We start from the raw sequence: 26496 nt of genomic DNA, 5'->3' as shown, positions 1-26496 counted from the left end.
GAGCACTTCTGGGGCAGCTTAAACTCCTTTGTAGACAGCTGCTGTCCCTCATGTCCTTCTCAATTTTGCAAAGAAGTTGCAGCATTATTCACGATAGCCACAAGGTGGAAATAATCCAGGTATTTACCAGGTGTAAACACACACACACACACACACACCCAGAATGACTAAAATTTTTTTATCTTTTTTTTTTCCAGGGAAGCTGAAGATTCTGTTTCAATCACAGTTGTTCGCTGCACGTCGGTAAATGTCTTTGTCCTGTATGTTAGTTTTACCCTTCTCTGGGCAAAAGGCAGAGGGTGACAGCTGCCAGGGAGTGGGCAGCCAGTCATCGTTGCCTGAGGACCTGCTATGCACAGGTGCTGTAGAGGAAACAGACGTGGGTCCAGGCCTTAAGGACTCATAATCCAGCTAAGGAGACAGACCTATGATTATGCAGAATGGGACAATGAAAAGAGTGCCAATCTGTAGTTTCAAAACAGGGGTGAGTGGTAAGACTTTGGGCAAGTCATTTACTTTCAGTTTTCATTTTTGTAAAATAGTGATTATGATGATAATTGCCTAGTCTGTCTAATGGGTTTTTATGAGCATCCTATGAGGTGTTGGATGTGAAAGTGTTTTGTAAGTTCTGAGGTTCATTGTGAGGCAAGGTGTGGCATAGAGGCTGCATAGGAAGGAAATAGCATATCCTAAATCACCACGGGCCAAGGAGCCCTTGATAGGAAAAATTATATAATTGATGTATAAGAGGAAAAACTACCAAGAAAGAAAAGCTTGTAGAACATTCTTATTGTGAGAGACTTTTGGCCACAAGTAGGCACAAAAATAAGTACATAGAGAATTTTAATAATGCATTTAATAATCTAATCTAATTAACCACATACCAGGCTACCAAGAAAACTTGATATATTACCAAAATAAACTATACAGGTCTCATTTTCTGATTATAATAAAATAGAAATTAATAACTGTCAAAAATTTAACTAAAACCATTCATTCGTTTGGAAACAAAAAAGTATCTTCTAAGTAAATATGGAGTCAAATAGAAAATAAAACTGCCATCATCTTAGTGATCTAGTGCTGCTATAAGAGAAATGCGACAAGTGGATGGCTTTAGCCATCAGAAATTTATTCTCTCCCAGTTTAGGAGGCTAGAAGTCCAAATTCAGGGCACCAGCTCAAGGGGAAAGCTTTCTCCTTCTGTCAGTTCTGGGGGAAGGTCCTGGTCATCAATCTTCCCCTGGTCTAGGAGCTTCTCAGCGCAGGGACCCCAAGTCCAAAGGACGTGCTTTGCTCCCAGCACTTCTTTCTTGGTGGCTTGAAGTCCTACTCCTGTCTGCTTGAGTCTCTCTTTTGTATGTCGAAAGAGATTGACTCAAAATACAACCTAATCCTGTAGACTGAGTCCTGCCTCGTTAACATAGCTGCCTCTAGTACCATAGAGGTGGGATTTACAACACAAAGTATAATCACATCCGATGACAAAATGGTGGACAGCCATACAGTGCTGGAAATCATGGCCTAGCCAAGTTGACACACATTTTTGGGAAACACAATTCAATCCGTAACAACCATTTTAGATACTTCAGAAAATAAAGATTAAAACTCTCCTCCTTAAAACTTATATGTAGTTGAAGCTATACTTAAAAAAGTAACATTTATAGCCTTAAGTGTTTTTATTATTTAATGAAGAAATAGGTCAATTAAATATTCAGTACAAGAAGTTGAAAGAAAAGGATAATAAGACAAACAATACAGAATATAGAAAATAACAAAAATGAAAATCTAAGTAATGCTTTGAAAAACAGAAAAATTGTAAAAATTGCTAAATAAGTTCAAGAGCTGATTTTTTAAAGGAGAATAAACAATGCTAAAATAGGAAAACCTTTAGGAAAAGAAATATGTGGGGCCTATTTGAAGGAGACTGAAATATTACTAAAGGATATAAAAAAAGATAATTGAATATAAAAGGAAATTCATGCCATGCTCCTTGATGGGCAGACTAAGTATTATTAATATGTCAGTTATTCTCATATTAATTTATAAGTGGTCATGCAGGTGTTAAAACATCCCTTTATGTAGCTGATTATCATCTCAATGGGGAACATCTTAATTAGGTGTTTTTTTCCTACTCTACTTCCAAGAAATGAAAGCAAAAGATAATGCTTGCTAAGTAAGGAAAGAGGAAAACTGCATATAGCAGTTTAAAAGGATACATCCTTTTAAATAATGAAAAGTATATGGAGAGGAAAATTATTATGTCCCAGAACACCTCTTGAGATTTCCACAAGCTCCCTCACCCCAGGAAAAAAAAAAAAACAAACCAGTGCTGTTCAGTTGATTCTGACTCATGGGAACCCCATGTGTTACAGACTAGAACTGCTCTATAAGGTTTTCTTGGCTGTAATCTTTATGGAAGAAGTGCGCCAGGAAGAAGGGAATGTTACTGCTGTGCTCTGGAGATCCCACAGGGGGAGCTGATATTAAATATAATTATTAGCCCAGTTTATATTCAGGCCCTCTGAGAAACGCCCTGAATATTGTCTGGTCCACTCCTGGGCCTCTCACAAGTGAAGCATTTTACAAACATTGCGAAATGATCATATATGTCTTGCTTCAGCAAGGAGGCCCCTTTTGACGAAGTAGATTCTTACAGTCCTCAAATGACTTGAAATTGATTTTAAAAAATTGATTAGGCATTATAAAATGCAAGATTGGTGTCTTTAGTTATCTAGTGCTGCTATAACAGAAATACCACAAGCGGATGGCTTTAACAAGCAGAAATTTATTCTCTCACAATTTAAGAGGCTAAAAGTCTGAATTCAGAGTGCCGGCTTTAGGGGAAGTCTTTCTTTTGGCTCTGGAGAAAGATCCTTGTCTCCTTTCAACATCTGTAGGCTTGGCTTCCTTGAAGATCCACGTGTGTCTTGGCATCAAGCTTCCTCTGGGTCTAGGAGGTTCTCAGCTCAGGGAGCCTGAGTCCAAAAAATGTGATCTACTCCTGGCTCTTCTTTCTTGGTGGTAGTCAGTTCCCTGCTTGCTTGTTTAATCTCTTTTATATCTGAAAAGAGATTAACTCAAGATACAGCCTAATCCTGTAGATTGTGTCTTTCCTCATTAACATCATAGAGGTTAGGATTCACAGCACATAGGATAATTACATTATAACACAAAATGGAAGGTAATTACATAATACTGAGAATCATGGTTTAGCCAAGTTGACACATATTTTTTGGGGACACAATTCAATCTATTACAGTTGGAGTATTAATCACTGCTTCTCTAGGACATAGAATTTTTTTAAATATAATTTTTATTGTGCTTTAAGTGAAAGTTTACAAATCAAGTCCGTCTCTCACATATAAACTTATATACACCTTACTACATACTCCCACTTATTCTCCCCCTAATGAGTCAGCCCGGTCCCTCGTTCCAGTCACTCCTTTTGTGACCATTTTGCCAGTTTCTAACCCCCTCTACCCTTCCATCTCCCCTCTAGACAGGAGATGCCAACATAGTCTCAAGTGTCCACCTAATATAATACAAGTAGCTCACTCCTCATTAGCATCTCTCTCCAATCCATTCTCTAGTCCAATCCATGTCTGATGAGTTGTGTTCTGGAATGGTTCCTGTCCTGGGCCAACAGAAGGTTTGGGGACCATGACTGCCGGGATTCTTCTAGTCTCAGTCAGACCATTAAGTCTAGTCTTTTTATGAGAATTTGGGGTCTGCATCCCACTGTTCTCCTGCTCCCTCAGGGGTTCTCTGTTGTGCTCCCTGCCAGGGCAGTGATCGGTTGTGGCTGGGCACCATCTAGTTCTTCTGGTCTCAGGATGATGTAAGTCTCTAGTTCATGTGGCCCTTTCTGTCTCTTGGGCTCATAATTACCTTGTGACCTTGGTGTTCTTCATTCTTCTTTGATCCAGGTGGGTTGAGACCAATTGGTGCATCTTAGATGGCCGCTTGTTAGCATTTAAGACCCCAGACGCCACACTTCAAAGTGGGATGCAGAATGTTTTCTTAATAAAATTTATTTTGCCAGTTGACTTAGATGTCCCCTGAAGCCATAGTCCCCAAACCCCCGCCCTTGGTCCGATGACCTTCGAAGCATTCAGTTTATTCAGGAATCTTCTTTGCTTTTGGTCTAGTCCAGTTGAGCTGACCTTCCCTGTATTGAATGTTGTTCTAGGACATAGAATTTTAAGGAAAAGTTTATTTTGGTTTAATGGCGAGTATCTGTATTATTTATATTAATTATAATGTATTAATTATTTGTAATCATATTAATAGTAATACTTAATGTCTTATTTAATCTTCACCACAGAAATTCCTATAAAACAGGTAGGTTTGTTACACCCCATTAACAGATGAGGACACCATGGCCTCACATACCCACATCCTCACATGAAAAATATGGTGGAGCTGGGATTCTTTTCCAGGTAGTTGGGCTCCAGGACCCATGCCTATTAACATTACGCTATTCTACCTCCTTAAACCCTGGTGCCTTCATAAAATGACATTGGATAACCCAGGGTTGGGGAGGTATTGTAAAAATGTGTGGAAACGTTAAGGAGCCCTGGTAGCACAGTGGTTAAAGCTCTGAGCTACTAACCAAAAGGTTGACAGTTCAAACCCACCAGCCACTCTGCACGAGAAAGATGTGCAATCTGCTTCTTTAAAGATTACTGACTTGGAAGCCTTGTGGGGCAGTTCTACTTTGTCCAGCAGGGTTGTTATGAGTTGAAATCGACTAGATGGCATACAACAACAGCAGCAGAAATGTTCTTCAATTTGTCCCTTTCAATGCCCTATTAGTTCAGCAGAAGCATGCACAGAGGGTTTTTATCAGCTCAGGTCTGCTGCTCCCCGGTGAACTAAGTTAGAACCCATGGAGAGCTTAGAAGCCCTAGAATAACGGGTAACTAATGTCCCCTTAAACTGTCTCCCAAATATTAGGTGGCTCAAGTGGACTTATATTGTTTAATGGTATGTTTTAGATGCCAGGATATGTGGTAGTGGAACCAACGTTCAGACATAAAAGTGTAGGAACCAGAGTGGGGCCTGTGTGTTGGGATTTCTATAACAGAGCTCATTCTTTCTCAGAGCAGCCAGTTTCATGATTTGGTGGTTCTAAACATAAGAAAGACTTGTCTTCCCTGTGACTCCCACCAACTAATCCTAGTTCAGAACAAGTCTACGTTGTATGTAATAGCTCTTCAGAGATTTGGGAGCATGGCCTTCTCTTCTCTAGGCCAAACAATTGTTTCATTATCTGTTCCTCATAAGATGTATTTTTCTGAGTTCTCACTTCCATGATAGCTTTCTGAACAGATTCCAATTTCTCGATGACCCTCCAAAATGATGGCTCCCAGAAATGAGCACAGCTCCATCTGTGGTCAACCAGTGCCAAGTACCAGGGGGCAGGTAGGAGGGTGCACTTCCAACATGCACCAGGAATGCTAAGGAAACCCAAGATTGGGTTAACATTCTGGCAGGGCCTACCACACTGTTGGTTTAGGCTAAGCTTGTGGTTGACCAAAAACTGAGCTGGTTTTCAAATAAATAGCTTCCAAGCCAGGTCTCCCCAGTCTCGTGCTTGTAGAATTGATTTTTTGATCCTAAGTGCCACACTTCACATTAATCCCTGCCAAATTGTGTTGCTTTGGCCTGGTGTTCTTTCATGCTGAGGTTTTATGGTCAGGGAATTGTGGGGCTGAAAGCCATGTTTATGTAGTTATCAGCTATAGTTATTCACCCTGTCAAGGAGCCACCTCTTCCCGAGTCTGGCCCAATTCCTTGTCTTCTCGCCACCCTTGTCCTCCTCCTGTTGATTTTCCTTAGCATGATCCATCTCTGGGACTAACTGTTGCTATGTCGCTGTACCTGGTGTGAGAGAAAACAGCTGCTGCTTCCCGCAGATTCCTTTTCTCTCTGCCTCTCTTCTCTGTCCTGGCCTGATTTCTCATTCCTTTGAGTCTTTTGGGTGGTGATGATTTGACACCTCTCTTCATTCTCTTCCTTTCAGCTCTTGACAGCCCCGCCAACTTAAAACACCTTTTATGTTTGTTCTGGTGATCTCCTGGCCTTTGATTATAGCAGTCCCTGGTCCACAAGTTTCCTGTGCACATCTCTTAGATTCTCAGTTCTTTGATCTTTTCTCTCAAATTTCTACTGCCTGAGATCTGATGACACCTTGCAGCTCTGTGTCATTCACAAATTTGGTAAGCTCACTTTCTCTGACTTCACCCAAGCCATTGCTAACATCATTGAAGAGGATTGAGCCAAAGGGAGCCAGCTTTGCTTAATTAGAATTTAAGAATATTTTGAGCATAGGTCAACTAGTTTTGAATCCACCTAATGGCTCTGCATCTGGCCTTCTCCACAGGGGTATTATAAGGGACCTTATGAAATACTTGGCAAGAATGAAAGAATACTACTGTATCTGCAGGACCCTGGCCAACCAATCTGGAATCTTATCTTCAGAAGAAAAATGAACTTGGTTGGCTTTGACTTGTTCTTGGTAAATCCATAATGTTGTTAGTAATCATTATCTTCTTGTCTAAAAGCTTTCTGATCATCTCTTGTCTTGGCTTTTGCCAAGAATTAACAACAAGCTTACTGATATGTGTTTTCCTGAATCCTCCATTTCAATTTACTGGGAAAATTAATACTTGAACATCTTTAGTGTCCTAATACTTCTTCCATTCTCTGTTTTGTGGGTGATGTCAACTGTCACATATCGTAGGTCCACCAGCTCCCTAGACCCACCTGGTATAGGACTTATGAACTCATTTGGAACTATCTGATAGTCTCATCATTAATTTTGGGTTGTAACTTTCTTTCCCTTGTTGCTTCTACCCCTTCTGGTTGGAAGACCATTCTGCTTGAAGAAGAAAGCAAAATAAAGTTTGAGAAATCTCTCCAGTTAAAGGGTTACCACATAGATGTACCTCTTCTCTGGGAACATTGGTATTTCCTCTTCCCTTTTTACTAAATATCTTTTTTTTTTTTAAGCAAGCTGTATATTTGAGCTACTGAATCATAGTTAGAAGTCTGAGCCACCTATAACATTATGTTTATCTTCTTGTGTTGAAATTTCATAGTCACTTGTTCATTTCATGTTCTTCTTGGTATTAGTCTGTCACCATTCAAGTCTATAAGTGTTGTTTCCATCAGTTATTTCTTCCTTTGGTTACACAGAATATATGGGTCAGAGCTCTATCTAACTCTGACACACATAAACATTCTAAAGGTCGGCCCAAAAGGCTATCCAGATCAAGAGAAAATAGGATGCCAGTCTGGGAAATACTATATCAAGATTTCATCCAGGAAGATCACATCCTTTGGGTCTAGATCATGCAAGATGCTGTTCTTCAAGTGTCACAACTTGGCCCAGTACCACATACTTATATCAGCTTTTGATGACTCTTCTCACCTTGGGGGAGAGAGGGTACCACCAGAAGACTCAAAGAGCGAAGAGGAGCCAAGGATAAATCACAGGGGTCAGAGCTTTAAGGATCCCTGTAGTTATTCTTGTCTAATTCCCACATTGTACAGATACAAAACTGAAACCCAGAGAAGAGGGGCAATGACTTGGCCAAAGTATGTCACATAGAGTTATTTATACACACACAAACACACCCACACACACCCCTTTGGTTTGCTTCCATAAAAATCTGTGTTTGAGGTAGTTCTTATAGCTGTTGAGTGGCAGAACTTAGGTTGGAGTTCAGGTCTTTTTGTTCACAGACAGGTTGTCTTTGTCTTCATCATAGCACAACCATTTTGCCACCATACTGAATCTTCAACTGTTCTTGGGCACATAAGAACATTGTCTGGGCTGAGATCCCTAGATTTTATGAAAACAGATCTTTTATGGGGTCTTGTCTTCTCCTGTATGTTTTAATTGAACCCACAACAGCTGTCAGAGTTTTTGTTTTTAAGAAATGAGAAGGCAGACAAGCATTCAATGAAATGCATTGTTCTAAAATGTATTATGTTTAATGTTTTGCAGGGAGTCCCCAAGTCATCCTTCCTGACTGAGGAGAAGAGAGCCAGGCTGAAGACCAACCCTGTGAAGGTGCACTTTGCTGAGGAAGTGCTCATCAGTGGACATGGCCAGGTCCGTCACTAGTCAGGGGATTGAAGTTGTGCCTTCTGGCACATAACTCCCTGAGACTCTGAAATCCTGCAGCACAGGAAAGGACACAGAGGGGGTGTAGTAACATTTGCTAGAGACTTTGTGCACCTCTCAGTAAGATTCATGCAGACCATGGACAGGTGGTGGCCAGGGAGAGAAGCGCTGGGTATGATTCTCTATTAGTCTGTGAATCTGTTCTCCAACCTACGAAATTTTGACAGAATTCAATTGGTGATTTGTTATTACAAATCTTTCTGAAGCTGACATAGTAGGAAAAGTATTGGGGAATTGCTTTTTTTTTAAGAGGCCATCATCTACTGAACCTCTCTTATGTGTACTTGAACTTTTATGTGTACATAATCCTTAGTCATTATCATAGCCCTGCAAAAGCTGGTATTTTAACAGATGAGGAAGCAGAGGCTGAGAGAGGTTAATAAAATTAACCTCTGTGATTACATAGCAAGGAAGTACAGGAGCCTAGGTCTGTGTGACTTCAGATGCAGAGAGTGAAACCAATAAGAGTTAATCATTGTGACCTACCTAGTCATATCTTCAAATGTTTAAAAGATGATAAAATTGGTTGTTAAAAATTCCCCCTTGAAACAGAATGAGACCTCTGCAGGAACACACAGCACCCTTGAAGAAACTGGGATAGTAAACCAACATTTTAAATATGTTTAATCTTGCTAATAGTTAAAGAAATACAAAGGAAACTATTAAGAAGTGCCACTTTATACTTATTAAATGAGCACAAATAAAAAATGTAAGCCCTGATGCTGAGGAAGTAGCTGTACTCAGGCATTAGCTGGTGGTTTCATCAATTGGTTTAATGTTTTGGGGGCAGGGTGACATCTGGTTGCTCTAGCAAATTCTGTCAACTATGCCAATTGTGCAAACCAGTCTAGGGGGACTAAGATCATCCACTTCTGGCACCAAATTGTGCGGTAGAGAACAAATTCCACTCCACACACCAGATGCATCCTATGAAAATCTCAGCTTCCCTCCTCTATTTAGTTCAGATCCCAGCTGCTCATGCAGCCCTTCTTTCTCTCATCCCTAGCCATCCGGGGCTAGGTCAGCAGGTGCCAGTTGAAAACTCGGGAGCCCACAGGACTCTCTCTACTTCTAACCAGCTGGCCCCTTTTCTTTCTCATCCCTATCCATCCAGAGTTAGGTCAGCAGGTACCGGCTACAAGCTCGGAAGTCCATATGACTCCCTCCACTTTAGACTGACCAGCTTCAAATTTGGGGTTTTCCTCTAACCCCTCAGGGTACTAGTCACAAGTCCAGGAGTTCACATGACTCCCCCTACTTCAGACTAGCTGACTCACCTGGATCCAGTAATTTGCTAGAACAACTCACAGAGCTTATGGGAGACACCATACTTGCAATAACAGCTTTAGTATAACAAAAAAGGATACAAATGAAGAGATGTATAGATTGAGGTCTGGGAAGAGTCACATAACAGAGCTTCCATGTCCCAAGGGGATACACTACCCTCTCACCAACCAGGAAGCTCCGTATGACCCTCAGGCTGTTATTGGCTTCACCAAGTGACCATGAAGGATTACATCATGCTTCATGAGGTTTAGTCAGCATCAAGCCCCCAGGTAGTGCCTCTTGGGCTGGTCAGCCCCAGTCATTACTTTAGGTGTTAGTCTGGCTCTCAGGAACCAAAACCAAAGGCCAAATGGCTTTCTGCAAAGTGATTCCACACATTGCAGGGAGCAAAAAACAAAACTTAATCCCATAAAAAGTGGTCCAGGATCTTATTCCTACTAATTTAATCTGAAAAATAATTTAAGTGCAAAAATCCATGTGTATATTTATAGTGGTAATATTTAAAATAGAAAAAAAAACCCTAAATGTCTAATAATAAATAGAAGAGTAAACCCACCCAGTGCCGTCGAGTCGTTTCCGACTCACAGCGACCCTATAGGACAGAGTAGAACTGCCCCATAGAGTTTCCGAGGAGTGCCTGGCAGATTCGAACTGCCAGCCCTTTGGTTAGCAGCTGTAGCACTTAACCACTACGCCACCAGGGTTTCCTTCCAAATAGAAGAGTGGTTAAATCAATTCTGATATCTCAACTCAGTAGAATATTATAAAGCCAGTAAAATTATAAACCTTAAACCCACATGGAGAAGTGTACATGAAATAAGTGTTAGGTAAAAAAGTAATGTGGAATTATGCATATTCTATTCTTGTAGCTCTCTAAAAACTATTTAAAGGTGTAGATAAATATTGGAAGAGGCCTTAGAGAAAAGGATGGTAGTTATTATGGATACGTTTGTTTGGCAAACATTTTAAATCACAAATAATAAAGGCAAATATTTCCCACTTGGGAAATCCAAAGATTAAGGTTTCTAAATGCCTGAAGCTAGGGAAGTAAAATGACAGCCAAATGAGCAGTTTGAAATTCCCTGTCCCTGATTGAGTGTGAAATGGCGCTGGAATGTGAACATATTCCTTTTTCTTCCTTAAAAAAGTGGTTTTAAAAAACAATTACGGAGTGAACAGATAGTGATTGGTATGAGTCTTGCTTAGAAGATACCAAAACCAAACCAAAACCACTGCCGTCAAGTCGATTCCAACTCAGAAACCCTACGGACAGAGTAGAACTGCCCCATAGGGTATCCAAGGCTGTAGTCTTTACAAAAGCAGACTGTCACATCTTTCTCCTGTGGAGCAGGTGGTGGGTTTGAACCGCTGACCTTGGTTAGCAGCCAAGCACTTTAACCACTGCACTACCAGGGATTCTCTTAAAAGATACAAGGCTCTTATATTTAGAAGATAGAAGTTTCTCTCATCTGAAAGAGGCTGTCAGGTTTCTTTGAAAAAAGTTTTGTCAGTTTCTTTACCCAGGTGGGCTTTATTCCCGAACTCATGCAGAGACAAATGCTGGGGGAAGATCTAGCTCCAATCTGTGGAATTATGGAACCTCTCACTGGTTCTGGAGGCCACCAGCCCCAAAGGCCCTCTTTACCTACAGCTAAACATTTAGAGCTTACCCTTTAGGAAAGCTGGCCCTGGGGGAATTCTCCAAACCTGAAGGTAATTGTCCCACTGCGCTGCCCCACCCCCGGAATTTTGGGTGGCAAGGAGTCACCAAACATGAACCATTCCTGTGCTTCCTTCCCAAAGAGCACTCCAAGAATGGCAGAGTCCCTTAGGAGACCTCATAAGTCCAGGGTGATGGTTCGGGTGAGTGGAAGCGGGGAACATTCCTCTGCCCTTTGGGTCCATCACTACAGGCAGTGCAGTAGTAAAGTCAAGGCGAGTGGGGTGGGTGGCTCTGAGGGAGCTTTCCACCCCACGAGGTAGGGTCCAAGAATCTCTGAAAGGCCTCTTTTGGACAGTGTGTATGCTTGCCATCTTATTTGTTAAATTGCAACCCTCAAGGGCAGCAGCGAGCAGTGAATGCCAGTTGGTGCTTGTGAGACATTGTACAGCTCATGCAGTGATATCAGCGTGCTCATGTCAGGGCCCACTCTTCTCTGTCTGTCATGTCTGACAGTTCTCAGGTATGATAACCTTTGGCAAAGCGTGCTTTCTCAGTGTGGCATAGGCTGAGTCCATTGCAGAAATCCCCGAATGCTAAGAATCAACCCATGGCATGGGGAGGAGGTTAGAGAAGGATCCTCATCTCCATACCGTTCAGAACTGGGACTAGCTGGGGATTGGTCACAACCAAAGACAGGAAGGGCTGGTTTTAACATGACTCTTGTGTTTTCCAGGGTAATTCTCTGCTGTGTATGCCCAACGTACTCAAGCTGTACTTGGAGAATGGACAGACCAAAGCTTTCAAGTTTGACGCAAACACAACAGTGAAGGTATTAAGAGTAACCTCTAATCTCTTTCCCTGTAAGGATTTGCCGACTGCCAGGCCCAGGCATCGTGCTGTTTAGCTGCTCTTCTGGTCTTGTCCAAAACCAAAAACCAAATCCAGTGCCGTCGAGTTGATTCTGGCTCACAGCGACCTTGTCTCATTGTCACCATGATCTGAGCACCTGCAATAAGCCAAGCATTGTGTTATCATTTCATTGCACAACCACCCAGCAAGGTGGTGTTTTTATCACCATCTTGCAGGGGAGGAAATTGAGGCTCAAAGAGGTGGAGTGACTTGCCCACGGTCATATTACAACTAGTCTCATAACCACTAGTTCACCCTTAACTGCTGGGCTTCCCTGCCTCTTGTGTGTGATTCCACCTGCTCCCCAAAAGACCAGAGCAGCTAGAAATCCAGGCAAGGGGTCAGAGGAGACCCAGGTCCCTGCATATTCTGTTCTGCATTGAAGTCACTTCAGCTTATACTGAGTCTCTCTGTCCTAAGATTCATTGAGCAGGGTACAGAGCTAGAGGTAAGGGTAGCTTTTGTCCTCAAGGAGCTCACAGGTAAGGGAGGGTGGATATTCAAGGAGTTCCCAGTAGCCTACAGCAGGTTGAAATAAGGGCCATAAAAAGAGGGACAAGGAAAAAGGCAGGGAGCTCTATCTGTTCCATCCCATCAGGGCATCAGACAAGGCTTTGTGAAGAAGCTGGCACATGAGCTGCACCTTGGAAGGCAACAAAGATTTCAGTAAAGGCAGGTGGGGACAGAGCAGTTGGGAGTGGGGGAGACGTCAGTCTGAGGGTGTTACATGAAGCAATGCAGAGAGCCAGTAAAACAGGATATTGCTTAGGAAATAGCAAACTTTCCAATGGGACTGGAGTAAGCAGTTTTCTTGGGAGAAGCGGGAGATGGCGCAGGCTGATTGCAGAGCCTCAGATGCCAGGCTACGGGGTTTGGATTTGATCTGAGCGCAATAAGAGATAGCACTAATAGTTTTTGAACAAAGGAGTAAATAGTGTTAGAGTGAGGCTACAGTGAAGGAGTAAACAATTAAGGGTGTTGTTTAAACATTAAAAAAACATGAGACGGTAAACACTGAGTCAGCTGTCCTGATGCTGGGGGAAGAACAGGTTCAGGTGGGCCAGTGGGCTAGATAGACAGTGGCCAAGACATATACATACATACACACATGCACAGGCACACAAATGTGCACACTGGTGTGCAGATGCACACACATACATACATGCACACTCATGCACATGTGCATATATACACACCCAGTGTTTTTCTCTGGTGCCTTCCTTTGGCAATTCTTAGATAACCCCAAAAGTCCTATCCCATTCGTACCTTCCTGAGAGTGTGACTTAGGAGACGCTGGAACAAGCCTTTCTGAACCTGGGAAGCTCCGAGCCCAGAGGAGGAAGTCTGCCCTTAAGGAAGAATGGTCTTGGTTTATTGAGTGTTTACTACATGCCAGGAGCCCTGGTAGCATAGACGTTAAGCATTTAGCTGCTGACTGAAGGATTGACGGTTTGAACCCACCAGCTACTCTGTAGGAGAAAGATGTGGGAGTCTGCTTCCGTGAAGATTACAGCCTTGAAAACCCCGTGGGGCAGTTCTGCTGTGTCCTACAGGGTCACTATGAGTCGGAATCGACGGCAACAGGTTGGGCTTTTTGTTTTTTTGTACTACATGCCAGACAGTTTTCTGGCACTTTCTTGAATATTATGTCATTTAATGCCCCTAATGATCTTGTGAAGTGACCAGTGTTATCCCCACTTTGAAAACAAGAAAACAAGCCCAAGAGGTCAAAAACCTGCCAAGGTCAGCTAGCTCATGACATGACTGCCTGCGAACAGGGCCTCTTTCTGAATCCTGCACTGGAGCTTGCTGCTCTGCCATGTGCATAAAACGGAAGTTTTGCAAATAAATTAGACAAGGTCTCTGCTTCTGTCCTTTTTGATCAAAGCGGATTGGAAAGGAAGGGATGATTTATTTAAAGTGTGTCCCCCTTTGGTGGCCAAGAAGGCTTGGAGGTGATTTACAATAAAAGCGTACATTACAAGGGAATGAAGCTCAAGATGACAGAGAGAGTTGGAGAAATGAGCTAGGACTTAGCTGCTATTATACTGGAGCAATCAACATTTTTTAAAGCAAATCTTTTAGCTCTTTGCAACACACAGAGAGGGATGTAAGCAAATCCTATGGGTAAAAAAGGAGAAATCACGGTCAGTTCATCACTGACTTCTCTTCCCCTCCCTTAGCAAGGGCAGTCCTTGTATCAGAAAACCCTCTTTTCCTAAATCAAACAAATTTTGCCATTCAACCCAGTGCCAGGCATTGGACTGAGCTGTGCTGTTGGTGGTACAGAAATAAATTACTCAGGGTCATACCCTGAGGAAGTCTGAGTCTTGGGTTGGGGCTGGGGCGAGGAGATGAGACCTGGGGACAACTCACTATGAAACAAAGTACAGTGTGTTCAGAATCATGAAAGCAGGGCAGAAACTGTGCGGTGCAGGCTCAGATGAGAAAGAGCTTCCAGCTGGGTGCCAAAAAAAGGTCTCCCTGGAGTGGTGGATCTGAGGAAGATTTGGAAAGATAGATGGGATTTTGACAGAAATGGGCCAGGAGTAGTGTGTGATTATAGCATCCTAGGGGTGGGAATTGACACCAACAAAGGAATGGAATGGAAAAGCCTGGAAGGGAACAGGGCTTGTGAGCAGGGTGCATTGGGAGAGGCAGCAGAAGATAAAGTGGGAGAAATTGGTTGGCACCTTATACTGAGAGTCTTGAATATTAAGCTGAGGAGCTTATTTTTTGTCCAGTGGGTCACTGGGAGCCACAGAATATTTTTGAGCAAGGGAGAGCATGACCAGAACAATGCTTTGGCAAGTTCCTCTAGACCAGGGGTCAACAAACTTTTTCTCTAAAGAGGAAGATGGTAAATATTATAAGTTTTGCAGGCTATACAGTCTCTGTTGAAGTTACTCAACTTTGCCATTATCGTGAATGGACATGGCTGTGTTCCAATAAAACTTTAATTACAAAACAGGCAGCAGGCTGGATTTGGCTTCTGAGTTGTGGTTTACCCACCCCTGCTCTCAATGTAAGGCAAAGGACAGATAGGTGGCAGGGAGTTCTATAGGACATCACTCTACAAAGCCAGGAGAAATATGTGGGCTCAAGCCAAGGTGGACATAGGAGAATGGAGACGAAGGGTCAGAGTAAAGAGACAGGCTTCCTACTGTGGCCAGCATCATGCCTGGCACAAAGTAGACACTGAATTAATGTTGAGTAAAAAAGGACTCTTCAGGACTTATTCACTTGATGCCTTTGCAGAGAGAGAATTCACAATCCTGTCATGAGGAGCAGGTAATACCTAATGGTTTGGGACTTACGAGTTTTGAGGTTCTGGTGGCACTTCTGTGATGAGTCTATGATGATTAGTCATACATTAAGTGAAAGTTTATTGAGTATCTGCAAGTGCCAAGCATCGGGAATATATTAGAGCATAAGACCCGCAAGGCTCGGAGTCTCAGTGGCGCAGTGGTTAAGAGCTACAGCTGCTAACCAAAAGGTCAGCAGTTCAAATCCACCAGGCACTCCTTGGAAACTCTATGGGGCAGTTCTACTCTGTCCTGTAGGGTCGCTATGAGTTGGAATTGACTCAACGGCAAGGAGTTTGGTTTTTTTGGTTGCAGCGAAAAATAATAAGCCAGAAAACAAGTATTATCAGATAGCATGTACTGAACACTTAGCATCTGCCAGGTACTACTTTTAAGTGCCTTATGTGAGGAAATTAACTTAATGCATACCATAACCCTATGAGATAGACGTTAATGTATCACCCTTTTACAGATGAAAAGACCGAGGCATAGAGAGAGTAAACAGTTTATCCAGGGACACACAGCAAGGACAGGTAGTCTAGATCTAGAACTCATTCTGTTAACTTCCCTATATAGTCCCTTACTAGACAGCATAGCTGTTATTGAAGAAAATAATAGTGAATAGCGATGAAGGAAATAAACAGGGTCCCAGGACAGAGAATAACAGGGACAATCACATTCAGATAAAGGGGCCAGGGAAGGACTCTCTGAAGGGGACTCTTAAGCTGAGCCTTGAAGAAAGAAAGAAACAGCCTAGTGAAGAGTAATGGGGAAATTGGTCTAGGTGAGGGAGTACCCTGTGTGAATGCCATGAGACAGTAAAGAGTTCATGTGGACAGAGGACCACTGTAGTAAGGGAGGGGGAAGTGGCATGGCAATTAGGCCTTATCATAGTCCAAATAGTAATTATCTCATTTGATCCTGTCAGCCACTCTGACAAGGAGGTGTTATTATCTTCCATCTTACAGGGGGAAAAACTAAGATTCAGAAACATCAAGTCATTTTTCCAGTCACATGGGCAATGAAATTCTGTAAGCAGTTTGAGATACAGACCAGGAACTCCAGAGAGGAGACAAGCCTGGAGACCTTGAAGAAGGAGGCAGAAACCCCTACTACATGGCTGTAGCCTTCCCAGTAAAGCAAGTGGGTGGCCATATGAGTGGTTCTGGAGCCCTGAGGAGAGGTGGCAGTGGGTATAGGGCTATAAGGGATGATAAGAAGTCCTACAAGTGGCCTGATAAGCTGGATCTGGTGGCCCTGTCAAGATTCAGCTGCCTGAATTAGCAGTGGACCCAGTCGGCATAGACTTTTCTCTCCCCACCTGCACCGAGGGACAGAGAGGTCAGGGAAGTCTTGCTTGGTGCCTAAACATGAGGGCCTGCCTGCTCCTCAGGAGTAATTGGGGTGACCCTGTGCCTCTCTGTTCCTGGTAGGACATCATCCTCACGGTTAAGGAGAAGCTGTCGATCCGAAGTATTGAGTACTTTGCACTGGCCCTGGAAGAGCAGTACAGCGTCTCCCGACTGCACCTGCTGCATGAGGAGGAACTCATCCAACAGGTAGGGAGGACAGGCTGCCTTTTCCTGGGAGGAACAGCTGGGCAGGCTGCACATCACAGCCAGAACCTTTGGGAACAGGGCTTAGCATGTCTGCAGTAAGTTTGATGCACGTTCTCGTGCTCCGGAAGGCACAGCGTACACTCGGCCTGGGAATAACAGGATGGTGATTGGGCCTGGCTTTCATCTGCTCCTGAGAGATATGCAGGGCACAGATTTAGGGTCCCCATTTTTACAGGTGGGAAAACAAAGGTTTAGAAAGGTAAGGTGACTTCCTCAAGGTAACAGAGTTATTAGAGCCCTGATCTTCTAAGTCTTAGGATTATTCCCTGTGCCTACCGCCTTTGAGATGTTAGGGAAGCGTTTAGTTCTGGGTTTAACCTCTTTTTGTGAGACTTTTTTACTTTTGTGGCAGGAGAGGGCAAACAAAGCCAGTGTGTCTGTACCCTGCATATCTTTTCAACCATTCAGTCATTTGTTGTGCCAACTTTGTAAAGCCAAACACAGGTCAGTTCAGTAAACCTTGTTGAGTGCCCACTCTTGCAAGGATAAGTAGGATTTCAACAGGTGGAAAAGGGTAAGGGGCTTTTTAAGCAGGGGCAGCATGAGCAAGACATGACCTCTTAGACACCACTCTGAACAGTCCTCATTGCAGATGAATTCTTATACCACTCACTCACCTTCTCATACTGTTGCTTGAATTTTTTTTATCACTTCTATTCCATTTAAATTGGAAAAGAAAATCAAACTAAATCTCTAAGTTAGTTTAAGTGAAATAAAGGCATGATGCAAATACTATTTGTGGAAAAGAAAAGAACATACATATATCGAAGCACTATATCCATAGGCTGTCTCAGGAAGGGCATGCAAGGAACTGGGAACATGTGTCCTCTAGAAAGAGGAACTAGAAAGAGGAACTGGGAGATGGGGTCAGAGGGGCCTTTGCCCTTTTGAATCTTTCACATTTTATTCCCATGGAAAAGAATGTCAAGCTAAGAGCAAAGGCCTGCAGCTGTCTTGAAAAGCATTATTGTCGAAATCCGAAGAGACTGTCTTTATTTTTTAAAGTCGTTCTCTGTAATAACTGCAAAGGGCAAATGCAGTTAGAAGATTAACGGTTATCTCCTTACCTATTGCAGGTGGTAGAAAGGGAAGAGTCACATGACTACCGCTGCCTCTTCAGGATGTGTTTTGTCCCCAAGGACCCCCTGGACCTCCTGAAAGAAGACCCTGTGGCCTTTGAGTACCTCTATCTGCAGGTGCCTGGGTCTGTGCTTCCTAAAATAACAGTGGCTATTCTCAAAGATGGCACATTGGATTAATTTGAACAAGAGCTCAAGGCAATTAAGCTACTCCCTGGAATTATCTTTTTCTGAAAAAGAATGGGCCTGATTATCCCTCAGAATTCCGTGTTCCATCACTGAGTTGCTGCTGTTAGGAGATTTGCAATATGAGGATGAAATGTAGACTTAGTCCTCAATGTAGATAATACAGTTTCTAATACCTTCTTAGAAATCTTTAGAATTATAGTTTTTATTGCCAAAAGAGGCTTTAGTGCTTCAAAAACCTCATGTTAGAGATGACAAAACGGAGTTTTAGAAAGGCCATATGATTTTCCTGGGTCACCTACTTAGTGGAAGAGCCAAAAACTGGTTCTCTGACCCCTAGCCATACTCTAAGGTGGGAAGCAGCATAATAAACCCCACCTTAGTTGAGATTTATTATGTTGTTTTCGTTCTGATGGAAGAGAATTATCTGGTAGGCATCACCATTTTACAGATGAAAAAACCGAAATGACATGAATTGACTTGCCTAAGTCTTACAGAAATTACAACAACAGCATTTTATATTTATATACCACTATGTGCTTTATACATGCTTTCATATGTTGTCGTTCTTGCCATGTGCCATTGAGTCAATTCTGACTCACAGCGACCCTTTGTGACAGAGTAGAGCTGCACTGTGGGGTTTCCTAGGCTACAATCTTTATGGGAGCAGATCGCTAGGTCTTTTCTCTCGTGGAGCCACTGGTGGGTTCAAACTGCTGACCTTTTGGTTCGCAGCTGAGTGCTTAACCATTGTGCCACCAGGGCTCCTATGGTTTCATACGCACATTCCAATTTAAATTTCACAGCACTGCATAAGGCAGATTTTATATCCTTATTTAGCAATGGAAGACACACCAGTGCTCAGAGAGTTTCAGTAGCTTAACCAAAGTCACACAGCCAAGGACAGGCCGAGCCAGGCCTCAAAGGTGTCCTGCTGCCTTTTCACCTGAGACCACTGGGAAACACAATCCATCAGTTCCTGCTTCCCACCTGCTCTGATCTAATCTCTCCTAGAGCTGCAGCGACGTGCTCCAGGAGCGCTTTGCGGTTGAAATGAAATGCAGCTCTGCGCTCCGACTTGCGGCCCTGCACATCCAGGAACGCATCTATGCATGTGCTCAGCCACAGAAGATCTCTTTGAAGTACATAGAGTGAGTGGCAGGAGACTTCTGTGTCCATCAACAGCAGCTGCGTTGCATTTGTAACTTGGCTGGCCCCTGGCCAAGATAGCCAGATTCCACAGAAAGCTGATACTTACTCACTTACCCATCTGTCTGTTGTCTTTCCGTCCATTTCCCCCTCTACCCTCTCCCACCTGGGCTGGTTCCCCCAGATGTCAGAACGTGGCAGTCCCTTTTAGGGCAGAAGCCAACTCCAGATGGAAGGACACAGGATCCCCCTTGTAAATTCTCAGTTCTATGGAGGATGTCTTAGGAAATCAGTTGACAGCTTCAGTGTTAAACTCTTCTAAGGGCAGGAATGCCTTGGAAATTAATCTTTCCTCGTAGCATGAGCCAATTCCTATTGTACTATCCCACTGGGACAGTTTCGGGATTCCAACACCTCTTGATTCTCAGATTAGGGTTTTACTTTTCTCTAGTCTATGTCACCCATGTTTGCTAAACCCTCTCACCAAATCTTAGCTCTGTCCTAACTGGAGATCAGAATCACATGGGGAATCATGTTTAAGAAATAAAACAGACCCGTGGTCTATCCCTGAAGTGTACTGAGTCAGATCTCCAGGGAGCGGGACCAGATAATCTGTATTTTTAACGAGTTTATGGAGACTCTAGGGAGTGCTAAGGGAGCACCCTTCTGAAGCCTGGCTTTGAGGATCCACTGGTGCTGTTATGTCCATGATCGTTGTTTGTCACAAATCTTTTGGTAGAAAATGGTCCAGAACTTCTGCTCTAATAGACTGTGGCACCATATCAAGAGTAACAAGTTCACGGATTGGTCAGTGGAATTTAGTTCCTGAATGACTGTGGAGGATTTCTGTGGAGTGTGTGTGTGTGTGTGTGTGTGTGTGTGTGTGTATGTGTATGCATGTGCACACATGCACAGGATATGTATATAGTTTTTTCTCCTGCTGGAGAAAGAGGCTTATCATTACAGTCTTGTGGGAGCTAAGTACTGAATCAAATGTAATTATGTTCTTCATTAAAGCCAAGTACACTGTAAAAATGGGTCTCATTGTCTCCAATATCTCATGGCAGGAAAGACTGGGGAATAGAGAACTTTATATCCCCAACTTTACTCCGAAACATGAAAGGCAAAGACATCAAGAAAGCCATTAGCTTCCACATGAAGAGGAATCAGAATCTGCTGGAACCCCGACAGAAGGTAATGTAGCCTCTGCCGACCCACCCCAGCTGTCTGTTGTGAAACCTCAGGGAGAGCATTTTCAACATTGCCTGGGTTTTAGGCAAGTGGACAACTCTGACTTCAACAATCTCATTTTTTTTTGTTTTTAAGCAACTTATTTCTGCTGCCCAGCTACGCTTAAATTATCTGCAGATCCTCGGAGAACTCAAGACGTATGGTGGGAAAATCTTTAATGCTACTTTAATGGTATGTAAATTTTTTTTATTAGAGAATTGTGGAATCCTACTGTTGTAAGGGACCCTAGAAGTCCTCTGAAAATCAGTGTAACTTTTAGCCTGAAATTCCTGAGGACTGTGCCATATACCGGGATTTGATTGAGATATTGGTTACTAAGATGTTGGCTAGTGTTTATCACGCTCTTGCTTGGTACCAGTCCTGTGGTAGAGCTGAATGAGACATGATTCTCACCTTCAGAGAATCTGAGGATGAACAAGGTACCTAACAAGACAAAGCAGAAGGTTCTCAGAGCCATGAGAGAGGCTCAGGGCTGTTGCATGTACAGTTTATTTTCACTAGCTTGTGAATGGAAACTAATCCCCCTTCCACCCTTCTGCAGTTACAGGATAGAGAATCCTACATTGCCCTACTAGTTGGAGCCAAGTATGGGATTAGCCAAATTATCAATAGCAAGCTTAATATCATGTCGACGTTGACAGAGTTTGCAAACATCAGCCGCATAGAGCTTATGGAAGAGTCTGAGAAAGTGAGCATGGTCAAAGTGTATCTTCAGGACATCAAGGTAACACAAGGGGAGAGATTCTGAATCCAGCTTCTAGAATTTGGGGCTAAATTAGTATGGGATGGCTTATGTGATTTTTGAATAATAATAATGTATAATATCCAACATTTGCTTAAGAGGCTAGATGGTCCATCCTGATCCATAAAAGGAAAGGTTTCCTGCACAGAGTGCATTTTCCCAGGCAGGTCCCGAAAGGTTTCTTTGTATAAAACTGAGCTGGACCATGTGCTTTCCTGATGGAGAAGTTCCAGTTGAGTTCAGAAACTTTGGTGGGTGCACCAGAGGATTTTATCACTTAGCTGTCCAAGCTATTCTGTGACTGGTACAGGGTACCTCCTAAGCCTATCTGAAAGGTCCTACATGTATCCTGATCTCATTTGATCCAACACCACCATACTGAAGAATGGTGCTTTATTCTCATTATCACCCTCTTCCTCATCCTCCACTTGCTACTGCTCATTTTTCTTTAAGGGGCCCATTGTATGAATGAATAGAGTGGGATTGGGTAGTTGGGATGGGGGCCTGGGAGTATAGGATGGAAGAGAGGCAGGAGACATTGTAGAAAGTAGATGGGAGGAACCCACTGTGTGGGTGTACGTGTGTGCATGTGCACTCTTACTTCAAGCCTTGTAGGTGAGAATGTGGAGGACCATAAGGCCTGCCTGTGGACCTTGACTAAATGTGTTTGGAATCTTGCATTGACTCCACGTGGCCTTGTCAGACTTCTGATTGTCTCTCAATCCTTTATAAATACCAGAACTCTCTTTACCTTCAAAGGTTCTGACTTTGCTGCTGGAATCCAACAGTGCAAAAGACCTAGCCTGCCTGATTGCTGGGTACTACAGGCTGTTTGTCGACCCAGTTACCTCCATTTTCATCTGGCCTGGAAACAAGCAGCAGGTGCACCGGGTGTCTGCTGAAGAAGGTGAGGTGCTGAGTCTTGCCCCAGTAAGGACAGGCCCATTTCACTGACCTTGTAGGTAAGGGTAGCATAAAGGAGGAGGTGAATTGAGTTGAGCTGAGATTTTAAACACATTTACCTTAAGAGGATGAGAGCTATTTCTCCATTTATTTTTCTATGTATTGCGTGATCTCCTTCCTAATCTTGTTCCTGATGTCTTGAAGAGTTCTGTATATTAATCTTTTGTATTCTGCATCTGGTAATTCCAGGAAGGCACCTTCATCCAGAAGATCCCTTGATTCTTTGTTGTGAGAGCTTGTTGAAATGATCTCAGTCTGCTTCTTTATGTGATTTGATATCGGCTGTTGTCTCTGAGCCATCTATAAGTTATTAGTTAATTTTTTGTTTGCTTATGGTATCCTAGCTTCTTGCTGTTTTTTGTTTTGATATGCCCAAATAGGTTGCTTGAGCGAGCTAGCTTGATTATTTTCACCTCTGAAGCTCTAACTTTCTGTCACCAGATGGCTAGAGATGTTATCAGGTATATCAGCCTAGGAGTCCATTCACTTTTCTTGTATGGATTCAGCTCAGGTGTACAGGTAGCTGGTCATCAAGTGTGTGGTACAGGCTCTGTCCTACAGTCTTAGAGGGGCAGAGGTGATTGTTGTAGGTACCAGTATCTGGTTGCAGCAGGGGGTCACACTCTGAACAAGGCAGGGGGCTGACAACCATCCCCCGAGTGTCTGTAAGGAAAGCACGTCCCTGTTCCCTAGAGCGCACAGGTGGGTGGGTTCTGCAGACAGACCATGGGCACGCAATGCTTTGGTTGTAAAGACTGGGAGGTACCAGTTATCCTTGGACCCCTGTTGCAGGTGGCTGGGTGACGTGAGTGGAGCCACCAGTCCTTAGGCCCCTGATGTGGGTAGGTAAGGACCCTGTTTAATGGGCAAAGAGGTGTCAAACATCAAACACCCACCTCTCCGCCACACAGCTGAAACAGTTGCAGTCTGCCAGCAAGGGCCTATTCTCCTGAAATAGGCCCACACAAGTCCATCCAGAGGGAAAAGGTATTCGAAGTCCATGGACCATTTATGCCTGGACAGGAACCGCTTCTGTCCTGAGCCCCCCAGGTTAGCGGAGCTGGCAGATTATCTTTCCCCTCCAATTGTGAATTTATTCCTTCTCCAAGGCCGGAAGAGTAGCTCAGACTGCAACTGTTTCAGCTGTGTGGCGGAGAGGTGGGTGTTTGATGTTCTCAGGCCCAGGGAAATCAACAGCCACTGAAGCCAGGCTGGGGGCTGGGGACGTGGTAAAATATATGCAAGTACTTAGCTTTTGCTGAGAGCACCGTTCTTTGGTTCCAGAGGTGTGAGTAGGCTGTGAGGCTGGCTGTTTCTCCCTGAAGAAACTGCAGCCAGATGCTACCACCAGCCACTGCAGTGGCTCCTGGGGATGGTGCCTGAGGGATCCCGGCGATTCAGGCCCGGCAACTCATCTCCGTTTCTGAACCGTCTCTCCCTACCCCTGCCGCTCAGTCCAATTTCTAACCTCGCCTTTGATGTTCAGGGCTCCTAGCTTATCATAAATGTAATCGTTTCACTTGTTTTTTTGGGTCTTTGTTGTAAGAGGGATTGCTGGAAGCGTCTCGCTATTCAGCCATCTTGGCCCTGCCTCCTCCATTTATTTTTTGGTAAACAGTTGATCTTTCTTCAATCACTAGGACTAAAGAAGCATTCTTTGTAGCTAAAAGTATCTTAAGGCCAAGAAATATCGTTGAAAGTCTCTGACTACCTATAACACTTCCTAAAACCATCTCTAAGATTCATTGCATTTTCTCATTATTTCCCAGCAAAAAGTGCTATCACTTACAGGTTCAGAAAGTACAGATGGCCAAACTTCTCCATCCATGCCTGTGTGCTCTTTTTTGCATTGTCTTGAGTTACTATAGAAATTTTCTCTCTTCTGTGTTTAGAAAAAGGGGGTAACTGGAGGCAGAAGGAACCTGAAATCATATCATATAAGGAATGAAGCAGTGGAGGGCAGGTAGATGAACACTTTCCTGGGCCAGCTCCCAGCTTCTATCAGCTTTGCTTCAGTATGTTGATGCAGCATCTTCCCAGTGATATGCTGATAAATGTCTAACAACTGGATCTGCAAGAAAATAAAAATCCTGATTTGAAGCAATTGTCTAGTTCCATGGTATAAACAGTCCCGCCATGGCTAATTTCAAGCTACCGACGTGATATCACTGAACATGAATTTGAGAAGAGATGTGCGGTAGCATACTATTATATAGTATTTTCTCCTTATAGGTAAAGTAAACTACCTCAGCAATACAGATAATAGTAAAATCATTAAGAAGGGTGAGTTTTGAGTACTCATTACCTCTGTTTTTAGTATGATTTATTCACTTGTAAGTTTATATAATTTATTTTTTTAATAATCATGCTTAATAATAAAGTAGAAAAATTCCTGAAATTTTAGTAATCAGATCTTGTGAACTGATATCAGTTAACTTCAGATATACCACTGAATTCTTCCTTCATCCCTGTTACCTGATTCTCTAGTACACTGAACAGGTGGAGTACATGAAAAATGATAATTCCTTCAGTTAGAGATTTCTTGAGAAAAAAATTTACATTTTATAGGATTTGGCGGAAGATGTTCTAAAAATCCAAAACCAAACCCACTCCGTCAAGTCAATTCCGACTCATAGCGACCCTACAGGACAGAGTAGAACTGCCCCGTAGGGTTTCCAAGGAGCGGCTGGTGGATTCAAACTGCCAAACTCTTGGTTATCAGCCAAGCTCTTAACCACTGGGCCACCAGGGCTCCAAGACGTACTCAGAGAATATTTATTTATTAAGCAGGAAAGAGAAAAAATAATGAATCAAGCATCTAAATCAAGAAATACAAGATAATAAAGCAACATAAGGAAAGTAAATCATTTAAAAAGTTGAAAGCAGAAATTAGTAAGTTAGAGGAATAAAATTAGAGAAACAGTAAATTCATCACTTTGAATATATGAAAAGTTTAAATAAACATTTGGCAAGCCTAATGAAGAAAACTAGAAAACGAAACAACATAAAGATAAAAGGGAACATGGCTATAGACATAGCTTTTCCTTGATTTTAGAGTATTTCTCAGAAACAAATCCACGGACAGGACCTGCAGCTCCATGAGGCAGGACTGTGTCTGTCGTGGTCATCACTGTGTCCCTAGTGGGACAGTAGGGAGATTCCTGGATACTTACACAGTAAGTACATGCTCAGTAAATATTGTTGAATGATATGTTCAAAATTTAAATAACTTTAAGAGAATACTATAGACAATTCCATGGTAATGAAATTGAAAATCTGGGTGAAATAGATGCTTTTCTAGTAAAAACACCTAATTTGAGGAAGAATGTCTGAACAGATGAATAACCACAGAAAAAAATTAAAACATTGGTGAAGAGTCATCTCTAAAAGGGACACCAGGTCCTGATGGTTTAATGGATGAGTTCTTTTAACCCTTCAAAGATTTCATGCTACTTAAACCTTCCCAAAACACTGAAAGAAATGAAAGACTCTCTGAATTTATTTTGTGGTGAAACATAACCCTGAAACTAAAGCCTGACAACACAAAAAAGTCAAAACATATTCCAATCCCACTTAAAAATATAAAGATAAAACATTAATACTTGCAAATTGAATCTGAGAGTACAGAAAAAGGTTAATACATAAAATGAAGATGTTTATCTGTATATTTATTATTTTTTGTTTTATTGCATTGTGTCCTTTTGAATTTTGAAGTTTATCAAGATCATCTTTATAGCTTAATATACAGTCCATTTTAGTAAATGTTTCATAGACAAAAGTATAGTCTCCGTGTGTAAGGTATAAAGTTCTAAATTCAGCTATGAACGTAATCTTGTTAATTAAATTGTTCAGATCCTCTAAATCCTTAGTGGTTGTTTTTTGTTAGTTTTTTTTTTTTCCCCTACTTGATGCCAGGAATCCAAGAATGTATTAATATTAGGGAATCCGTTCACAGAATTCATTACGTTAATAGGTCAACTAGAGAAAGCCTGTTCATTCTTACAGATACCAAAATGGTTGATAAAATTCAGCGTTTATTTCTGATTTTACAATATCTTTAAACCAGAAATAGAGGACTATTTCATAAGATCAAACTCACATATGTTTGTGAAACAAGCTGTCTCTATCATACATAAGTGGACTAATAGA

At 42.5% G+C, this 26496-nt stretch overlaps 1 protein-coding gene across 6 annotated transcripts in view; it reads left to right on the top strand.

Annotated features, from left to right (window-relative positions):
* FRMPD1 (FERM and PDZ domain containing 1) overlaps positions 1-26496 on the top strand; it is a 103064-nt gene that overhangs the window by 67413 nt on the left and 9155 nt on the right. For 5 of the 6 annotated variants that reach the window (XM_064291715.1, XM_064291717.1, XM_064291718.1 and 2 more), the window contains 10 exons: positions 198-243; positions 8015-8122; positions 11878-11973; positions 16792-16917; positions 18054-18173; positions 19257-19393; positions 20459-20585; positions 20718-20813; positions 21184-21366; positions 22144-22291. In XM_064291715.1, the coding sequence (XP_064147785.1) occupies positions 198-243; positions 8015-8122; positions 11878-11973; positions 16792-16917; positions 18054-18173; positions 19257-19393; positions 20459-20585; positions 20718-20813; positions 21184-21366; positions 22144-22291 (1187 nt within the window). Of the gene's footprint in view, positions 1-197; positions 244-6388; positions 6521-8014; positions 8123-11877; positions 11974-16791; positions 16918-18053; positions 18174-19256; positions 19394-20458; positions 20586-20717; positions 20814-21183; positions 21367-22143; positions 22292-26496 lie in introns of those variants that run through there. The other variant, XM_064291719.1, reaches the window with a different exon arrangement.

The sequence above is a fragment of the Loxodonta africana genome, chromosome 9 (genome assembly GCF_030014295.1).
Source record: "Loxodonta africana isolate mLoxAfr1 chromosome 9, mLoxAfr1.hap2, whole genome shotgun sequence".
In the NCBI taxonomy this organism is placed as follows: Eukaryota; Metazoa; Chordata; class Mammalia; order Proboscidea; family Elephantidae; genus Loxodonta; species Loxodonta africana.
This window is presented reverse-complemented; position numbering and strand designations above follow the sequence as displayed.